The sequence below is a fragment of the Falco biarmicus genome, chromosome 12, assembly GCF_023638135.1.
Source record: "Falco biarmicus isolate bFalBia1 chromosome 12, bFalBia1.pri, whole genome shotgun sequence".
Lineage (NCBI taxonomy): Eukaryota > Metazoa > Chordata > Aves > Falconiformes > Falconidae > Falco > Falco biarmicus.
In genome coordinates, this window is record NC_079299.1 from 5887534 (window position 1) to 5906308 (window position 18775).

Below are 18775 nucleotides of genomic sequence, written 5' to 3' on the forward strand. Positions count from 1 at the left end.
CGTCTTTTTTCCCACCCAGGTTGGGGTGTAAAGAGGTAGGACTGAAAGCTGGACTGAAGCTGCTGCGAGCAGATACTTTATGTCCTTTATTGTTACTGCTTAGTTCTTGAGGGGAATAGGGGCAGGACACCCAGAACTCACAGTCCAGAATCCAGAGGCTAGCTTTTGTGGGGATGGTTGCCTAACTGTGTCCACAATCCTAAATAAAAAGTCAAACATTGTGTATCTAAAGCACTGGCAGAATTGTTCGATGGCAAAAGCCATGCAAGACCTCTCTGTAAAACCAGAGAAAAATGGTAAGAGAAAAAATACTATCAGTATTTGGGCTTGGTTTAGTGCTACCAATTATGAGATTTACAGCCCTGAACCCTGGGAGAAAAAGAAGGGGTAAAGTGCTGTACTTCAAAAATATACCAGGGAGTCATCTTTTCCTTTGGAAAGGGTATTGATGGTTTATGTGACAGCCTCACAGTTAGCAGTTCCCATGGGCTTTGGGAGGTCCAAATTCAGGTTCCCTCTCTGCTAGTGAAGACTTAGGGCACTCGCAGCACTCCGCCTTCACATTGGGACCCTAATCATTATGCATGCTCTTGCTTTCTCCTTTCTCCAGCGTTATTTGTGTTCTTCTTATTACTATTTATTATTATGCTCTACACAATGGGAAAGCTCAGCAAGAGGAAATGAGAATGGAGCACTCATCCCTCCCTTCCAAATCCCAGACTTCCAAATTTAGAGTCTGGCCCTGTGCAAACCATGCCTAGTTCAGAGGCAGGAGACATGGACGCGAATCCTGTGGGGATCAGCCCAGGCTGCCCCTTTCTGGTTTTGTGCCCTCCACCAAAGGATTGTAGGTAAAACAACAGTGACACCTGCTTCATCCATGCCATGAATCAACCATCAGAGTTTGTGTAGGAGCAATCTGCTAAATGTGCTGTGCAAACTCTTGCCAGATAAAGCCCTTCCAAGCAGGGTAGAGAAGAAACCTCTATGTAAAAACCTAAACATTGGCATCCATTGATGCCTTAGCGCCTCCAGTATGATGTGACAGCAGAATGAGGTTGTTGCAGGTTAAAGGTTTTTTACCTGTGTCTAGATGTCATATAATTACTGTGCTACATGCCTGCATGCTTTTGCAGATCTGTGCAATGCAGATCTGAATTTACAGAGCAAGCCAGAGCAGTCCTGCAAGAAAGCAAGTTGCCAGATTTTGAGGAGTCTCTTGATTACCTGTAAGAACAAGAAGTGAACATTATTAAGGAACCAGTCACAACACATCTTTGGCACAACTGTGATTTATTTCTTGCATCTTGTTCAGGAGTGTTTTATTCAGTCAAATTTCAACATACTTGCTGCCTTATCCAGAAAAATGAACATTTCTAGCAAGAATTTTACACCTATGAGGATCATATAAATCAGTCTTCTATTAAATCAAATAAAGTTGATAATTTTTATTATAATAATGTGAATTTCAATATAAATACCATAATGATATATCTATCCTCATAATATATGTAATATATAAATGTAATGGAAATTATAATAAATTTAAATTATGACTAATAATGACTCACACTTCCCCAGAGCCCCTCTGTCTACTGCTATTAAAATGATTTGTTGAAAAGTATTTAATTCTCCAAATATCCTGATACTACAAGTCAGAGAGAGGCTAGTACCTTAGCCAAGGTCAGTGGGAGAGCTTGATGTAGCAGCTGGAAGTCCTGACTCCACAGCAGATGCTTTAGCCATGCCATCATCTCTTCACCTTGTATTGCCTGTTGATACTTATATAACGAAGGGCTTAATGATGCAATTTCATGAGGTGCATAAACAGCTCTGCTGTGGGTCTGGGGTAGAAGCAGCAAGAATGGCACTGGGAAGAGTGAGTCCAGGGCTCTTTGACTGTGACTTCCAGCAAGGTTGCGATCAGCCTTTGGGTGGGGTTGCTTTCCTTCCTCCTGTTTGCTGTTTTCTGAGAGGAGTCTGTTTGCTTACCACCTAGCAGCTCACCACTTACAGGGTGCCAAGGAACACCCAAGAAAAGCTTTGCCAGTTCTGATGCTGACTGCTTTGAAGAACCTGGTGAAAGCTGGCTTCTTTAAAGCCTTGTACAAAGTGGGACACATTCCCAGAGAGGAACATGGAGAGGAACGGGCCAGAGTGACTAAACTTCTACAAACAAAAAAAAGTTAGAAAACCAGAGCCTGGAATGATCTTTGGGTTCTGCAGTAAGAAGGGCTCCATTGCAACAGGAAATTAGTAGGCAAACAACTAACCTGCAGAAAAAGAGTTAATGGAGTCTCAATTAAGCAGCTATTGGTATTGTGATTAGGTTGACAAGTATTCAGGCTATTCAGGGAACACTCAAAAATCCTCTTGCATAGGACAGGCTCAAGCTGTTGCTCCAACCACAATAAAATATACGTCACCATCCTTCTCCTGCATTCGCACAGCTAACCACAAAGCAAAAGCTGCTCTGGAAATGTTTCCCTCATTCTTCCTTCTCCAAGCGACTGCTGAGGATCAGATAAGCTACCTCTTGAGGGGGTTTGTCTTGTGTTCAGTCACCTTCTTTAGAGGGAAATTTCTTTCGGGCAGGAGGAATGTCTTATCTGACTATGTATATTTATGGTGTTCCATCAGCATATTATAATAATATAGGGATGATGTACTGGAACAGCTCAAGTAGAAGTCATTGGACAGGTGGCTTGGTTTTAGTAGCTAACTTGTAGGTATTTCAAAACCTTGACAGGTTTCAGTGACGCTCTTTGTACCATATGTTATTTACATGGCTTTATGGCCAAGAATGAGAGCAACAGCCTTGTAAAGAAATGAGATCTCTCTGACTCAGTCAGTGGTAGATGCACATCCAGTATCATCATAGGATCCAAATGATGAGCTATTTTTGTAATGCTTAGGACTGCTCTGATTCCTGAACTGTGTATTTTCATCCCAAAGCACTCTGGCATTCTTTGCACTTGTCCTTCCTTTCTCTCTCCCCTCACTGCAAAGAGACAGAGACAAGGGTCCATTTCAGCTAGCCAGTGAGCACTTTATTTTTAAGATGATTTAGTGCTGTCAGAAGGAGACAGTGTGGCAGTCCTCGAGATTCATGTTTTCTGTCCAAGAGGAAGACATAGTGCAGGGAACAGGACAGGTATTTCACAATTTCCGCCCCAGTTTTCCTTCTGGGCCTCTCGGGAAGCAGCTTTCCTCCACACAGCTGGAGAGGGCAGGGAATGCCCGTGGGGCTGCTGGAGGGCCCCGAGCCCCCTGGCTGCAAGGAGGTGGGCAGAGGTTGCTGTTGGGTTCTGTGGAGGGGAGAGGAACGCTGAAGGGCTGCCTTGTGTCCTAATTGAAGAAGAAGAAGAGTGGGGAGAAAACACAAAAACCTTCCCTTTGCCCCCTGTGTTTTGCCTCGCTGAGAAAGTTTCCTTGACAGGTGCCTCTCCGTGCCCCTGCTCACACCACTTGCCCATACTGTGTCACCAAGAGAGGGGCTGCTTTGGGGGAGGAAGGGTGAAGGGTGTCGAACCACAGAGGTGATCTATTATCTCTGTGGGTCTCCGAGGAAGAGAGCAAGAGACCTGGGAGGACAGCATTGGTAGCAAAGCTGAAGACTCTAGCATTTCTTGTCTCCTGCTATTATTTATCCAGAACAGACTGCAGTGGCTGTGGCCCAGGGTGTTTGTGGCTTGTGCTATATAGCTCAAGGGCATCGACCGTACAGGACTGAACTCTAATAGGAGGTGGGTGCAGGCCCACCGGTGCTGGGGTTCTCTCTAATAATTATTTGGAGAAAAGGTAGCAAATCTACTCTTCAGGCGTTTTAGATGGTATTCACCTGGATTTCTCCTCTCAGTGATGTGAGGCAGATCACAGCCTCCTTGTCTTTCACCTGGGTTTGCTCCTGCCCTCCACATACACATGCTCAGTGGGCTGGATGACATGATTTTCTCTCCAGCCGGGGGAAAAGAAGCATTGCAAATGCATTCTTACGAACTGGAAGTTTACATGTAAGTACACAGATTTTTTTCTCTTTAAGTTATGAAAGAAAGCAAAACTAGGTGTTGCTCTCTAGATGAGGTGGTAACAAGCCACAGCAAGCCCAGGCTACAAATGTGTTCATCACTGACAGATGATTGCCAGTAAAAGTTGTGCAGCACACCACGCATATGCCACCACACCACGTTTGGCTGTCACTCATGCCACCCACTGCTCTCTCCAGACTTTGCCACATGGGTCCCAAGTGGGTACCAAGCACTTTGGAAAATTGGAGACAAGCCCATGGGGGTGGAGTACATTGATAGAAGGATAGTGCCAGGTGGAGAGGCTGCAGATAGAAGCACTAAATGGAAGAAAGTGATACCAGTCCTTGTCTTTGGCTTCTGTGTAGGACAGTGTAAGGCAAGGACAGGCACCTTGCCCCTGCCACCTTAGCAAATAATGTAGTAAAACATTCACAATATCATGCTCATCTGTTCAAATTCTGTTGCACAACAGTGATTTTTATGGGTATCGAGCAAAGTCATTTTGGATGATACGGAGTTGAAGAGTCTGAAGTTGCAGCAGTCTCTCTGATCAGCAGCTGTGTACCTCAAGAACACAGTATTTCTGTTTCTCCCCAGATCAGTGAGACTCGGTTAAACGTTATTCTGTCTGTAATTCTTCCTTATCTCTGGGCTAGACAGATCAGTTGTTTCTGCTCATTGTAAACTGCATTTGCTTGCATAGTTTGGTGAGTGCTTTGTCCTCCTGTCTTGCCACCTGATTGATTACATGTACCTCAATCAATCCTGCACAGGCATAGTAGAAAGGCTCAGTTCTTTGTAGCTTCCAGCCAGGATTCACTTTACAGATAACTAGCAAAGCCATTCACCCCCTGAGTAAACATGGCAAATTAATTTTGAAGCTAGGCAAACAGAAGCAAGTCCTTTGCATTTAGCCACTCTAAAAAGCCTTTTGCAAAGGACAGAAGGGTTATCCGGAACAGTTTGTGCAGAGTTGTCTTAAATGGGAAGGTGGGATGGAGCCAGAGAAATAAGGCTATTTCTGAACACTTTACTGGAACTAAGAATTAACACCAGTCATCACAGGTTGCTCTGCTGGCTAATGGTGAAGTGTGCTGCCAAATTCAGCCATTGCTCCCAGATTTTGGCACAGCATTGCCATGTCTCGCATAGCTGGAGAGCAGCGAGCCACCTTGCCCCAGCCTGGAACTATCCCCAAGACACCATGTTTTCTTTCACTGCCTTAAGAGCCAGTCCTTGTTCTGGCTTCCTGGCATCTTCCCTCGCTGTTCCAAAGGACAGCAAGGTGTGGGAAGGAGACCGGGAAAGCTGCAGGGTTTTTTCTGAGTGCCTGTGTGGCAAATGGACAAACTGATCCATCCGCTTGCCTGAAGATGATACACAGCTAGTCCCAACTATTTACTTCCAGCAGTCAGTCTAGGGAGAAAGCAGAATTGTTGCTACCTTTGGATGCTGACTGACCCATTTTCTGCTTTGCTGTGGCTATTGATCCAGTTCTTGAGGTCAGTTGCAAAGGACCACGTAATCTGTCCTCTAGTAACTCTATCTGTATCCACATACCTGAAGAGAAACATTGACTGGTGGCAGAACATCCTGACTGACACGTATCTGAGTGCAGCTAAGAGGGAGACGCCAGCTGTTAATACAAGCCTCTGGAAGGAATGACTGATCAAGAGATGGGCCAGACATCCAGATTAAGCTCTTCATTTGACCCTGAGCAAATTATTCAACTCCTATCTATAAAACAGGGCTAATGGCATTGTTCTGCTCTGTCGTGCTCTTGAAGGCCGATGCCTAAATAAGTGCTTGCAAAGCCTCAGTAGATGTGCAGCAGAGTAATTTCGACACGCTCTGTAGCTGTGCACAGGGAAAAGAGCTCGCCTTCAGGCACAGCGGTGCCAAGAACCAGCAGTGCAGGTTCACTCTCCCATCAACTCCCAGATGCTTCTGAGAAGATTTCTAGCCTGGAGGAGCCCAAGGTGGGAGCACAAAGATGCCCCTTTTCTTCAGCAGTCCCACTAGATACAGGATCTAATGATGAAGCCTGGACAGTGACTACATCCTGTGCCATCCACTCCACAGACTTCAAGGAACTGTCACTTCAGTTTAACTGGTGGCCTACATTCAAACCATAGGAAACGTGGTTCCTTTCCTGGAAGACAGACCTTCTCACTGTTCTCTGCTGCAGCACTCCTATTTCATGACAGCACTAAAAAGCATGCACACACACACACACACCAGTAACAAAGAAGGTGACCTAACCCTTTGCATGCTAAGTGGCTTTGGTATTGCCTCATGTCCCCTGCTAGCCTACATTTTCCCATCCTGTTTAAGTCTTTCAAGCTATAGCTGCACTGAACATGCCTGGTTAGAGAAGCCAGCACCTCCCTCCTCTTTTCTAAGCCTAACCCATGCCTCAAGTGTGTTTTGTTTTTTTCTGGCCTTGTATTCTTCCCTAGCCTGACCAGCCACAGCTCAGAGCCTCTATAGCCAAAGACATCTGCTGGATTTCTATTCCCCATTAGTTTTTAGCACAACCTGGAATGTGAAATGGCTGCATGATGAGTTGTCCGCAATTGTTCAGTGTGTTTGCCATTTCAGTTCTTAGCTTGTCCACCCAAATCACATAGGGTCAGAAATCAGATATTTAATTTTTTTCCTTACTAGAGAAGAAAGTTCGTTTTCGTGCCTCTTGAAACCTGCACAAAACACTCGGGAAGACTAACTATTACCACAATATTAAAAGAACAAAAATAGCTCAGATTTGAACTTCCCAGAATATCACAAAAGGCTGTATTTGATAGGGGCTTACAGAGTGGACATGTCTTTTCCAGCATTATGAAAGGGTAAGACACTCCTGTTGGAATAACTCTGTAAGTGCTACTGGCATTTTATTGCTACTATCTGTTGGTACATCAAAGCGGTGAATAGGTAACGTCAAAAATAATCCTGAATACCTACCTTCAGCTCCAGGGATCTTGCTTGTCTTACACCAGTTTTGAAGGAAGGCTCAGATTCTTTCTTAAATAGATGCAGCTCTGCCAAGTCAGGGAGAATTGTAATTGCTTATATTTAGCTTTGTAAAGATTGAGGAAGGCATGGCATAAGTTAAAAGGTTGGATCAGTTTTCCACGCTTGCTTTTACTGTTTACACTGTTCCTAGTCTGCTTAAATGCAGGTTAGCTGTGGAGTTACTCACATTTTATACCGGGGTGAGCAAGGTCCCCCTGAAGTCATAGAAACCAGTGATATAGGGGGAAATAGGACTGAAGCTTTTCCTGCTCTGCCCCCTTCTGATTCTTCAGGCCCTGCAAGGCAGTTCAGGGGTGCCAGGCTTCACAGCATTTATTTCTGTGCAGACCTAATCCTGAGTTGGCCTTGGGAGCCATCACTTAGCTCAGGCTGCATTTGATAGGACTCGAACACTTCCCAGTTTTGGAAAACTTCCATTCCAACTACTTGGCCCCATACCTGTCTCAGGTTTCTATATCAAGGAGTTTAGCTAGTTCCACTTCAAAGTCTCTGTTTATTTATATCTTTCTAATACTAAGCCACAAATAGAGCCGAGCATTGACACCTCCCAAATTGTGTTCTTGAGCACCTGTCAAACATTTGTTGCACGAAGGAGAAGACAACAGTTCATATTCACTTAACTCCTTGAGTGCTCAGGGTAAACGTCTTGAATTGAGAGTGGGAAAAGATGGGTGATAGCAAACCTGCAGCAAAGGGAAGAAGAAATTATAGTGACTTATGTGATCATTTTTGATGCCCTGATCTGATGTGGGCAGATCTTTCTTACGTAACCAACTTAAACCCAGCGTTTACTCTCTTACTCTTGTTCTGTTTCCCATTTGTAGGACGGCAACAGCGCACATCACTCTACCTTACTGGGGGCAGGGGAAGCAAGGATAAATTCGATGAGGGATGCAACAGCGTGTTAGGGAGCATATAAATAATATGGTAGAAGTTCTGACAACGGTACCACATCTGTCCAGGCTGCTTTCTTATAAAACAACTGAGTTCAAGAAAACTAGATAGTCCCCCTGTCCTCTAAGAGCACAAATGACACAATCTAGCTTGACCTTAGATTCCCCAGTGCTGAAAACTGGAATGACAGCAGCGTGCTCTTTTCTTCCGCCTAGATTACCAAGACCTGCTGGGACAGAACAGGAGACTGCAAGTCAGAGGAGGAATGACAAAGCAGTAAGTATAATTATTTGTTTCCCTCTTGAAGATGCTCAGAAGAAAACCTAATTTAGCGATGGCTGGAGGAGCCCCTGACTTATGCATGGGATTTTTAGGACTGAAACTAGGGCTGAATGCTTTAAAAAAAAAAAATAACAGGAGGGGACCCAAACAAGATGGAGTGTGCAACTTAACAGCACCTCACCCAGAGCTGCAGTGCTGAACGTGGCATCACATTGAAACCAGATGTTTTTAAATGGATCCTGGTACAGCATGAGGTTCACTTTCACTCAAAGCCTCTCCTATGCTGTGGCAAAACTGCAGCCATGCTGGGGTGAGGGGAGCCTGCTTTCTCCCTGCCATGAGGGAAACTCCAGGGCCTTCAGCCTCACTGAAAAACAAGGGGGCTCTCAGCAGAGTACTTTAGCGTGGCTGGGACTTCTCCGTATAGGCTTACTGCCCTCCCGTGGCTCCCGGGGAGCATCGCTGATGCAGAAACGGGAAGACCAGGGACTGAAGGAAACAATGAAGAAAAATAACAGTGATTCCATTTAAAGCAAAACACAATTTGAGTTACAAGGAAGAGGAAGGCAAACACACTGTGTGATTAACTGGAAGTACCTAGGAAGGCAAGAACAAAGCAGAGATATTTACTGGTTTGGGAGTAGCAGGGAGACCTCCAAATACTTTGTTTTATAAGGACAGTGGACCTTAAGCTATTTTTCATTAAAGTCCCGTGCCATTTACTCAAAGAGCGATGGTCCATCTAATGTCATCCAATTGCCCCATGGAGGAGACTTCACTAGCAACTGCTGCAAAGAAGGTGTGGGAAAACAGACCACTACTCCTTTTCCTGACTATGGTAGACGTGTGCTATGATCTTGCTGTATCTACTAACCCTCGTTTGGCCCAGCTTCAGCAATTTTTATAAAGCTCTTGCTGAGACACCTCATATTGCAAACATGTCCTTTTCTCTCTGTGAGCCAGAAGGAGACTATGTTTCTAGCACGGATGGATTCCTTTTTGAGCAACTTCCCTTAAGAGCCAGAAGTCGGGTTTTATGAATGAGATCTTGAGTATCCAATGAGAGCTGCTCTGGAAGCACTGCATGGTTCTGCAAGGAGTGTCCCATTTCTTGTACTTTATGAATGTGCTGCTTCTTGTGCACTCTCTGCAGGCAGAATACATCTGCAGTCTGATGCACAGTTGACACTTCAAACAAAACAACCCCAAAACAATCAAAACCAAAAGCAGTAACGAAGTGGCAAGAGAAAACACAGCAATAAGGACAAGCAGCAACTACATGGTGAGACGCCACCAAACTGGTTGAATTGCACATGCTTCTATCAAAGGCACTAAATGTTGCAAGGAGGCTGCATATCTCCCACCAGTGAAAAGTTTGCATTTGCATTATATTAGGCAGGCTTAGCACTACATTTTTGTTCACGGACTTAGCTTCAGTCTTACACATTAGAGATTGGTGTGCGCCCAAGCCACATTTGAGGCAATGCCATGAGACAGTCATTTTGGACTGGAGAGGAGTGGGAATGACCAGGATCACACAGGAAAATGCCAATACATGGCATCTCCTTTAGGACTTCAGGGTGTTGAGTGACACCTGCATCAAGATGGGTGTCACCGCAGCCTACCTGACAGCTGTGCTTTTTTCAGGGATGCGCATCAGCGGGAGTATTAGGATTTCTTCAGGGTGAAAGAGACTGCATTTCAGCAGAACGTGCAGCAAGTTGAAATCAGTGAATCAACACAGCAATCAGACAAATGCTTTGCTCATTCACGTTGCCAGGTCACCGAGTCAGTATCTCATGTAGTAGCCAACTAGGGAGTATAATGAATCCTGCCCTCTCCCTTTTCACATCATGGTGCACCATGGCCCAAGTTAACACCATGAACAAAACCTGATTTTATGCACGGGTAAGAATGTCCAATGAGATGAGAAATCACTCAATATCATTTTAAAACTTGTGTGTATGTGTGTATATACACATATAAACACATACAGCAAATATATATATTTGTAGCAAATACATATGAACTTCTACACAATTAAAACCACTCCAGTACATACATGATATACACCTATCACTCATCAGGACAATACATTTTGTTGCACTGACAGAATCTGTTGCTCAGTTACCTTTTATATTATGATTTTTCTAAGTTATGTGGAATTGCTCAGTGGAAGGCCAATCTTTGGCAAGCACAAATCTGCAGAAAACCACCAGCTGCAGCAGTGATCCTTCAGTATTTGATGGTACCTGCTAGTTTCTTTCAATTATCAACTCTGCTTTCATAGAAATAAATTGTTTCTAACAATATGCTACAACCCTGTTAAGTCAAGCAGGATTTTTCTTCCAGTACATATAAATATTTCACATCCTTTCTGCACCATGCAATGTGAAAAGTAAAATCATGTTTGCAAGTGATTGTATTCTGATTTGGCCCCATAACTGTTTTAATTAAAAAAAAATAAATCCCATATAAACCCTAAAAAATGTCAGCAGACAGAGCTCTAGTGACTTATGTTTCCAGAGGAAATACCTTTTAGTAATAATTGTCTGCAACTGTTAAGTCCAAACATTGCAAATGTAAGAAATTACGACAGATAACTAAACAAAGAGCAAGAATGAATTACTTGTCCAAACTGAAACACACACAACTCATAAAAAGCCTTATGTGCTTTTTAAAAATTTGTTTGAATCACCTGTGTGACGTCCTTGTTAAATACCAAAGTAGATTAGCATGAACAGGTCTATTGGAAAAAGCAGTACCTTAAAAATGCATAGTTCAAAGCCTTATCTAGAGAGTGTTTTCAGAGATGAAATTCTGCGCCTCTCAATGACATTGCATTATTCACAAAACCTTGTATAATGTTATTGTAAAACACTGACATTGATCAGCTGTCAAAGAAAACAGCTTGTTTGTGTAACAGACACTCAAGTAAAAAGAAAAAAAAAATAATCACAGAACTTGGCTATTTCTAAAAAACTGTCTCTCAGAGTAGAAATAGAATTATTTTAAAAGGTGGATAAAACAGTAAGGTTCAGTCAGACCTGTATTTTTTACTGGCAACAAGCACTGTGGGGTTTTTGGGTTTTTTTAAATGAACTCACTTGAGGGTGTGTAAATATTCCTAGCATTAACGATGCCACATGTAGAGTAATGTAACAGCAGATTAAACTTTGCACTCCCCTATTTTGATACAAACTATGACAGGGTATTTCCAAAAGAGTCCCTTTGACAGTAAATAGCTATTTTAAAATTTGTAATAAAAAAATAATCTTTAAACAGTACCAAAACCCAGGTAAACCGAGTCTCAATCATTCTAAGAGGACTTCTTCATAAAGGGAAGATAAATCCTCCTTTAGAGCAGTTACAACAATGCACAGAAATGAGACCAGAAATACACACAAGAAGTTACAGGTCTGATTTACTGGAGCCGTGCAGAAATTTCCACCGTTTGGTAATTTGAGGATTGTAGTATGGACCCAGAAAAAGATTTCCAGAAAGATAAAGTGCTGGGAGGAGACAGGAAAAAGTATCTGTTTTCCCATGCGGAGTATCTGATGCACTGGACCAGGCAGCCCTGCCTTCATCAGCTGTTCGCGACAGTGGTGGATGTGCTCAGAACCAGAAGCCTGATGTTTAAACATCCTACCACTGACATCCTGTCTAGATCCATCATGGCTCACCATGTCTAAGGTCAGAATAAATAGGCATTTGGGGCAATTTCAACAGAATTTGTGTGCACAGAGGCCAGCTTATGAAGTTCAGCCTCATTTCTCTAACACTCATGACCAGGTGTAATGCACTGCTCTGTTCTGTGCATGCTGACTGCTATGCTCTTCTAATTACAAGTAGAACTTACTCACACTGCATGTTTGCACAACACTTCAAAAGCGTGAAGTATTGGAAATTCTCGAGTACTGTTAAACTTGACTGCAATCCAGGGTTAACACACCTTAGCTTCTGGAAGCACAGATCACAGACAGCCTTTACCTCTCCAGTATCCCATGCTACATACAGGTTTCTGTGCTCACAACACCCAATGTGCACATCAGATAACATAAAAGTAATGCTCTGACATCAGCAATGAGCCAGGCTTTTCACTGGAGTCCAAAAGTCCTGTGAAAAATCTCCGTTCAGTATGCAACTATTAGATTTTTAGTACACATCATGTCACAGAGTTAGTGTTTTCCTTACAAATATATGGCACTAAGTGTAAAACTTTATGACTTATTCCAAACAGTGTACCATACTTCACAGCAAAGCTTTAAAAAGAATCCTCTAACTCCCGCTTCTTCTAAATATACAGCTGGTGGGAGGCCAGGGTGTCCATGAATGGTCGCACAAGGTTGTCCGTCGAGAAGTAAAAGACCAAGCCAAAGGTGATGGAGATGGGAAGAGCAGGCAAAGCTTTCTTAAAAACAGCCAGTAATAAAAGAGTTAAGCATAAACCCTGCCAGAGAGAAGAGAATAAAAAACACAAGATGTAGCAAGAAGCCCAGAAACATATCTGTCATCAACAACCCAATATACAAATAATATATATATATATACATATATATAAGCTGTACAGCAATTGAAGCCTGCCTGAGCTACCAGTGGCTCAGTGTACCTAAAAGTGAGGTACATTTGCCCACAGCTTCATCTTTCACACAACGTGGCCAGGTATTTTCTTCAGCAATCTTGAGCACAGCTCTACTGAGACAGCGAGGTAAACAACTAATGCTGACATACAGCTGACCTCGAGAGGTTAATTCATTTACAAATTATTTTACATTTTGTTCTGTGCCATTATGTATGAAGTACTGATCCAGCAGATAAAAGCACTTAAATCCTGGTGAACTGCACAGGTAAGGAGTTTCACCGGAGGACTCAGTGGCATGTACTTCTGACACATTCCCAGTTTTCAAAGTCTCTTGCAGTAAAAAAAACAAAACCAAACCAAAACATAACATCCACTATTGTTCTTTCGATTGGATTGCTTACTAGGATAGGTGAATTCTGGTTTTATCTGGATAGCAGGCCAAGATCTGTTTTTTGGAGCATGTGCAAAAGCTTTTGTATATTTTGGGTAGGCAGTATGGCTAAGTGCATTTAGGTATGGATTCCTTCTCTCATCTGAGCCCTTTTTAATTCTTCCATGATGACAAAACTTCAGAGACACTAGGCTTCAAAAAATACCTACTAGCTAAAGATCAGCAGACAGGATTTTGTCAATTAAAAAAATAAATAAATCTGCGTTTCTAGACTGCAAGTTTGATTAAAATCCAACTGAGCCCATAGCTCTGTTCTTGCACTCTCAGGGACCGTATCTGGCCTACGCCTGCTCCTTTGTTCACATCTGTATTTAAAGATGTGCTCACTGCTGGGACATTTTCGGGAACCAGAAAGCCACATAGCAGCAAGATTATGAAACTGCAAAAGGAGACACAACAAATTTTAACAGCACCATAAAAGAAACAGAATGGGGCATTTGGCCTCACAGACAGACAAGCAAGAACATTTCCCCCAGCAAATGTTGGACCCCAGGATATGGAGCTAGGTGATCTTACAGGTTTCTCTGACCTGTGAGACAGGAAAGTTACACTCAACACTTGTTATTTAACTTAGCTTGTTTCTAGTTCTCATGCTTTTTTATCCACAACCTTCACAAGTGGAAGTCACTGTCTTTCACTATCCTTGGGATCCAAGTGATGAAATGGAGGCCTAAGAAGGGGCTCACACAATAACTCGTTTTCTTTTACTTTCTTTCAGTTGCCCTTCTGGTTGGTTTCCATGAGGACGCTGAAGTAAACAGCAAGTTCCTAGTAATAATTTTCTACCTAGCTGAAAGCTCAATAGTGTGTGGTCATTCGACCTTGCAGGACCAAGTGCTTTAGCAGTTACAGTATGATTGTGATCTGCTTGTACTGATAATTTCCATGGATTTCTAAGTCTCCTTCCTTCCTGTTTTTTCCAGCTCGAACACCAGAACAAGACAGATCTTCATCCTCTTACCTAGTAGCTCTCCTTAGCACAAGGGAGTTAACCTTTTCAACTACACTTGCTAACCAATGTGGAGTTCACAATATTGACTCTCGTGGTTGACAGAAGTCCCTAGTCTTTTAACACACTAAAAGTTCACCTCTAACTGTCGTCGCTGGGACTGTTTTACCCCCACCATCGCCACACTTGCCTCTGCTCTGATGAGTCTGTATCATTCAGCTTCAGTGGCTTTTAAAGCCTGTCTTTATAGATGGAGTTTCTTTATAGAGAGGTAGTTTCTCCTGAATACCCAGCATGTTACCTGCAGTGGTTTAGCAGTGCTCAGCTGCTGGTGCTTCTGGCAAGACTTCTGTACTAAACCGGGTGTAACAAAGTTTTTAAAAGCTTGCTCACTTACTATGAGAATGGCTACAAAGCAGGCCAGTGTAGTATTCCAGTCTCCACTAGCTGTGGCAGCTGCTTTCCCAACAAGCACACTGTAAAATATGAAGTCTCCAAGACCCAGCTTCACACCGCCTGAGAGAAGTGGAAAAAGAAAACAAGTGTTAGTTCTGCTCCTCTTGAACAAATTCTTGTCCCCTGGGGAGCAGGTGAAGCTTCCTGGTCCTGGCTCCCAACCTGGCTCCTTAACATCCCACACAATACTGAGGAGGGTGACACTTCCAGCCCCCTCTCCCACAATTGTTTTTGCTCAGCCTCATTCTCTGAAGTGCTTCCCAGGGCTGCTTTACAGCTGTACCAGCTGAAGAAGCATGAGGACAGCAAGAGACGGGAGGCAAGGGGAAGAAGGAACAGGCTACGTGGACAATTCAGACAGGAGACGTCACTGGAACCACAATCCCGAAACAGATTCTGCAGCAGCAACAAGTAATACACAGTCAGACTCAAGATCTCTTATTGCTCAACAAGTCACAACTCTTCAAATTAACTGCGATTAGACTAAACTGGGTAACAAGAGCGTTAACCACAATGAATAAAAACGTCAGACTGACTACCCTGAAGAAAAAGTATAAAGCTTCCCTTACGTTCTTCCTCCTCGAGCTCCTCTAAAGAAGTGGTGGGGCGGGTTGGAACAGGACTCCTCGTCTCTGGCATCTGAGAGCCTGCGTGTGAAGGGCTCCTGTGGTTCTCTCTCCCATCCTCAGCTTGGTTGCACAAAAACAGGCCAACAGCAGCAGACAAAAAAAAAAAAGAAACACAAGTAGTAGCTACATTTATAACTTGTTCCAATGCATGAAATCCATACTCCTGTGAAGCTTCTCTGGAATGGGTAAGCCATTTTCTTCTTGGAGGTTTGATCATCAGGGCCAGTTCAAGCAGAGACATTTAGTGGCTTTGAGGAAAACATGTGTGCTATTATTTGAAACAGTCGGAAGGGTACATGTTCACAGCTTCTTTGGCAGCTACCCAGGAGTTCAATGGCTTTAACAAGTGAGTACGTACACATAACTAAGTATTACTCTGCACTGACAAGAATGACAAGTAAAACCAAGTAAAGTTAATATGCATTCCCACATTGTTATATCTTTGGGGTGGAGGTGCTCAGGTATTCCCTAACTAGTCATATGAAAAAAAACGGATGACTAAGAGGACTGCTGTTTATGAGAAAAGTTCTGCCCTGAATCACATTGACGTTGGAGCTGAGTGTTCTACCTGTAGAAAGCAGACACATTTCATTGTTCACAGATTTAATTTTTTTTTCTCCTCCCTGTTAAATACCTCCAACAGAGCCCTTGGTAGTGCTTTTGGAAGCAGCCTGTCTGTGCTATATTACTCTACCCGACAGCTGTTTTTCAAAAGCACTCATACAGACCTTCCAGTCCACATCAGCCTGACAGGACGCTGCTGCTGCAGATGCAAGCAGACTGTGATCTGGGACACACAGAGCTTCCACAGAGGCATTCTGTACACCTCAGCATGTAGTTTGCACCCACTCTGCACCCATTTTCAAAGCAGGATCGTGCCTTTGTGGTTTGTTTAGTATGTCAGCTGCTTTATCCTGAAATAAGCAGCATGTTCACTCACCAAACCTTAGCACACATTTATTGTTTTAACATTAAAAAGTACTGTCATCTCTGAAGTGCAACAGAACCAGATGGGATATCCTCCCAATGCCACAAGTCAGATTTTATTCAGTCACCTTAAAACTGCAATTTAACTTGCATTTCAATTAGATAAAAGCAAAGGCACACAAATTACCACAGGACCAGCCAGAATGTAAACTTGGAACACATCAGCTGCTGTTTAGTAACTGCCCAAACATAAGCCTTTACCCAAGAGGAAAGGTAAAGATGTTAATTTTCTTTGGCAGGGTAAACCATATTGCACTTACAGCTAGGTAAAAGCACGTCCACTCCACGGAAGCGGCCCGAATGCAACACAACGCAGCACACAAGTTCAGCAGCTCCTCAGCATTTTATTTATAAGCCTACGTTATAAATTTTTATTATTATGTATTTTACTACCCCCAGCTAGTAAAAATATAAACCTGTACTAGCCCGCTTTCAGCTTTGACTTCAGTACATCTGAAGATGTGTCTTGAACAACACTTCTGTTTGGTTTGTTTTTTAAATAAAAGCAGCCTGAATACTGGAGCTTCCTACATCGTCTGGTCATCTTTACTGCCAGTCCCAACAGCAGGTTTCAGACCATCACCAAGTTCTACAACTAATGTAACAACACTGGAAACAAAAAATGCATCCATCAGGGTTCAGGGGCTTCCATTTACTTGCAGTCTCAAATATATACATCAGTTCCATGGGACAGTGCCCTGTATAGAAGAGTGACATGCAAGCAAACCTGCATCCCATGTCTGCTGAATTGGTCCTCTTGCTGCTGTGTCTGGCTTCGCCATGCCAACTGTCCATATCATAGCAGCTAGAAGAGAGAGAAATTAATCAGCCGCATAAGACATCTCTGAGCCATAGTGGTCGATAAGTATTTAGCTGTCCCTAAAAATACAAACCCTGGCCCCTGTAAATGCTTTTAAACCACTCACTCTTCATTGGTTTCCCTAGGCACTTAGAAGGCAAGGTGGGAGAAAATTAAGGCAGTGCTTCCATTTGGTTTTTAAGAACGTCCCAGAGCACAAACAGCTAAGTGCCAGCATAGTCTTCTCCTGGTTTCTGGCTCTTCTCCTCAAAGAAAAGAATTTCCCAGGAAACGATGCTAGTACAAAAGGTAACCAGAGGTTAACTTACACAGCTTACTCCTCATATTTCTGCTAAAGGTAAAGCACACAAGCAAGGGATATACAGGAGCTGTCAGAGTGTTAGTTTTCTCTCTTATTTGTTTTGGTTCTTTCCTGTCAAAATACTGGCTATTTCTGTTTTGGTTCCAAGAATAACTGAAGGATGTTTGGGGGTTTATTCTTGAGATGGATCCCTAAATTAAGAAGGAGTACAAACCATTCTGAGATCAGTGGAAAGAAACTCAAATCAGCTGTTTAAGTGTGCATCAGTGTTCCTGTTTTTATAGAAGCTAAACTAAAGAAAATAAGCCAAGGCAAACACAGTGCCTGCTTTTCCACTACAAGCACAGCCAAGGTGATGTTTTTGCACCTAAAGGGAATCACAGAATGTGGTCTTGCAATGGAGACACTGATATTCCGCACAAGAGTTTTTTGTTCAGTATTTATTATTTGTTGAATTGCATTCTCCCTTAGAGAAACTCATTTGTTACCTAAAACACGTGAGAGACTTCATCTACATTGTCTCTGGTCAGTATAACAGAATCTCCAGTAAAAGGGAGATCAGTTGAAGCCAACAGAAGCTCTGCTTGGAAATATATAACTTTTATATATGTTTATATATATATAAAACATTAAATGCTTGAAATAAAAAGGTCTATCAGGTTGTAGGCATCCTCAACTTAGCACCCAACATTTGGAAATACCCATTCATCTTACAAGCAATATAATGCAAAAGTCACTGAGGTCCATGAAGCACTTGAGTCCAGGTCCCATGAGGGTTGTGTTGCCTGCCTTCCAACCATCTTAACCTTAAGCACATATACACCTTCTTTGAGAATAAGGGCATCAGACACCATCTTAGTTAAACAGCCCAAGAAAGTCAGGGAAGAGATGACTGATTTTGTTTGCAGAGCAATACTTGAATAGAGCCCTTTACAAAGCGAGCAGCCACACAATGACCAAGAAAGCAAATATATTCTAAGCACTACCATCTGTATAGTGCCCAGAGCAAGATGGGGCTACAGGAAGAATGGACCCTCATCACACATTTAAAGCGTGTCTACAAAGTGTATGCACAAGGAATATGTGTATTGAGTGAGCATCATCTAATCACAGAACTTTACAAACACTACTGTCCATTTAATACAGGTTTTTGTATACAGAACAAAGGGGCATGTTCTGCACTGTATTCACGAAATGATAAATTACTTTTGAACACTTCAGCCTCACAAGGCAAATGTGGGCTTTCTTTGGCTATTGGAGTTGGCACCATTGTAACTGATAAACAAGGCCTTCTACAAATGGTCTGTTCCAGAACATAAATAGGCACCAATCTTAGAGCAAGGAAGTAACGAAAATAGTA

General features: G+C 42.8%; 1 protein-coding gene and 1 long non-coding RNA gene across 2 annotated transcripts in view; one reads left to right on the forward strand and one right to left on the reverse strand.

Moving 5' to 3' along the window:
* Positions 1-16816, forward strand: LOC130157434 (uncharacterized). The gene is made up of 3 exons (XR_008824877.1): positions 1-4013; positions 8171-8231; positions 14197-16816. It is a non-coding gene; the product is annotated as an uncharacterized LOC130157434 (long non-coding RNA).
* Positions 10182-18775, reverse strand: part of PSEN2 (presenilin 2) — a 19372-nt gene continuing 10778 nt past the window's right edge. Inside the window, exons 8-11 of the mRNA XM_056356980.1 lie at positions 17022-17099; positions 15248-15367; positions 14620-14738; positions 10182-12690 (exon numbers count right to left, since the gene is read on the reverse strand). Coding sequence (XP_056212955.1) covers positions 12535-12690; positions 14620-14738; positions 15248-15367; positions 17022-17099 — 473 coding nt within the window. The 3' untranslated portion in view covers positions 10182-12534. The remainder of the gene's footprint in view (positions 12691-14619; positions 14739-15247; positions 15368-17021; positions 17100-18775) is intronic.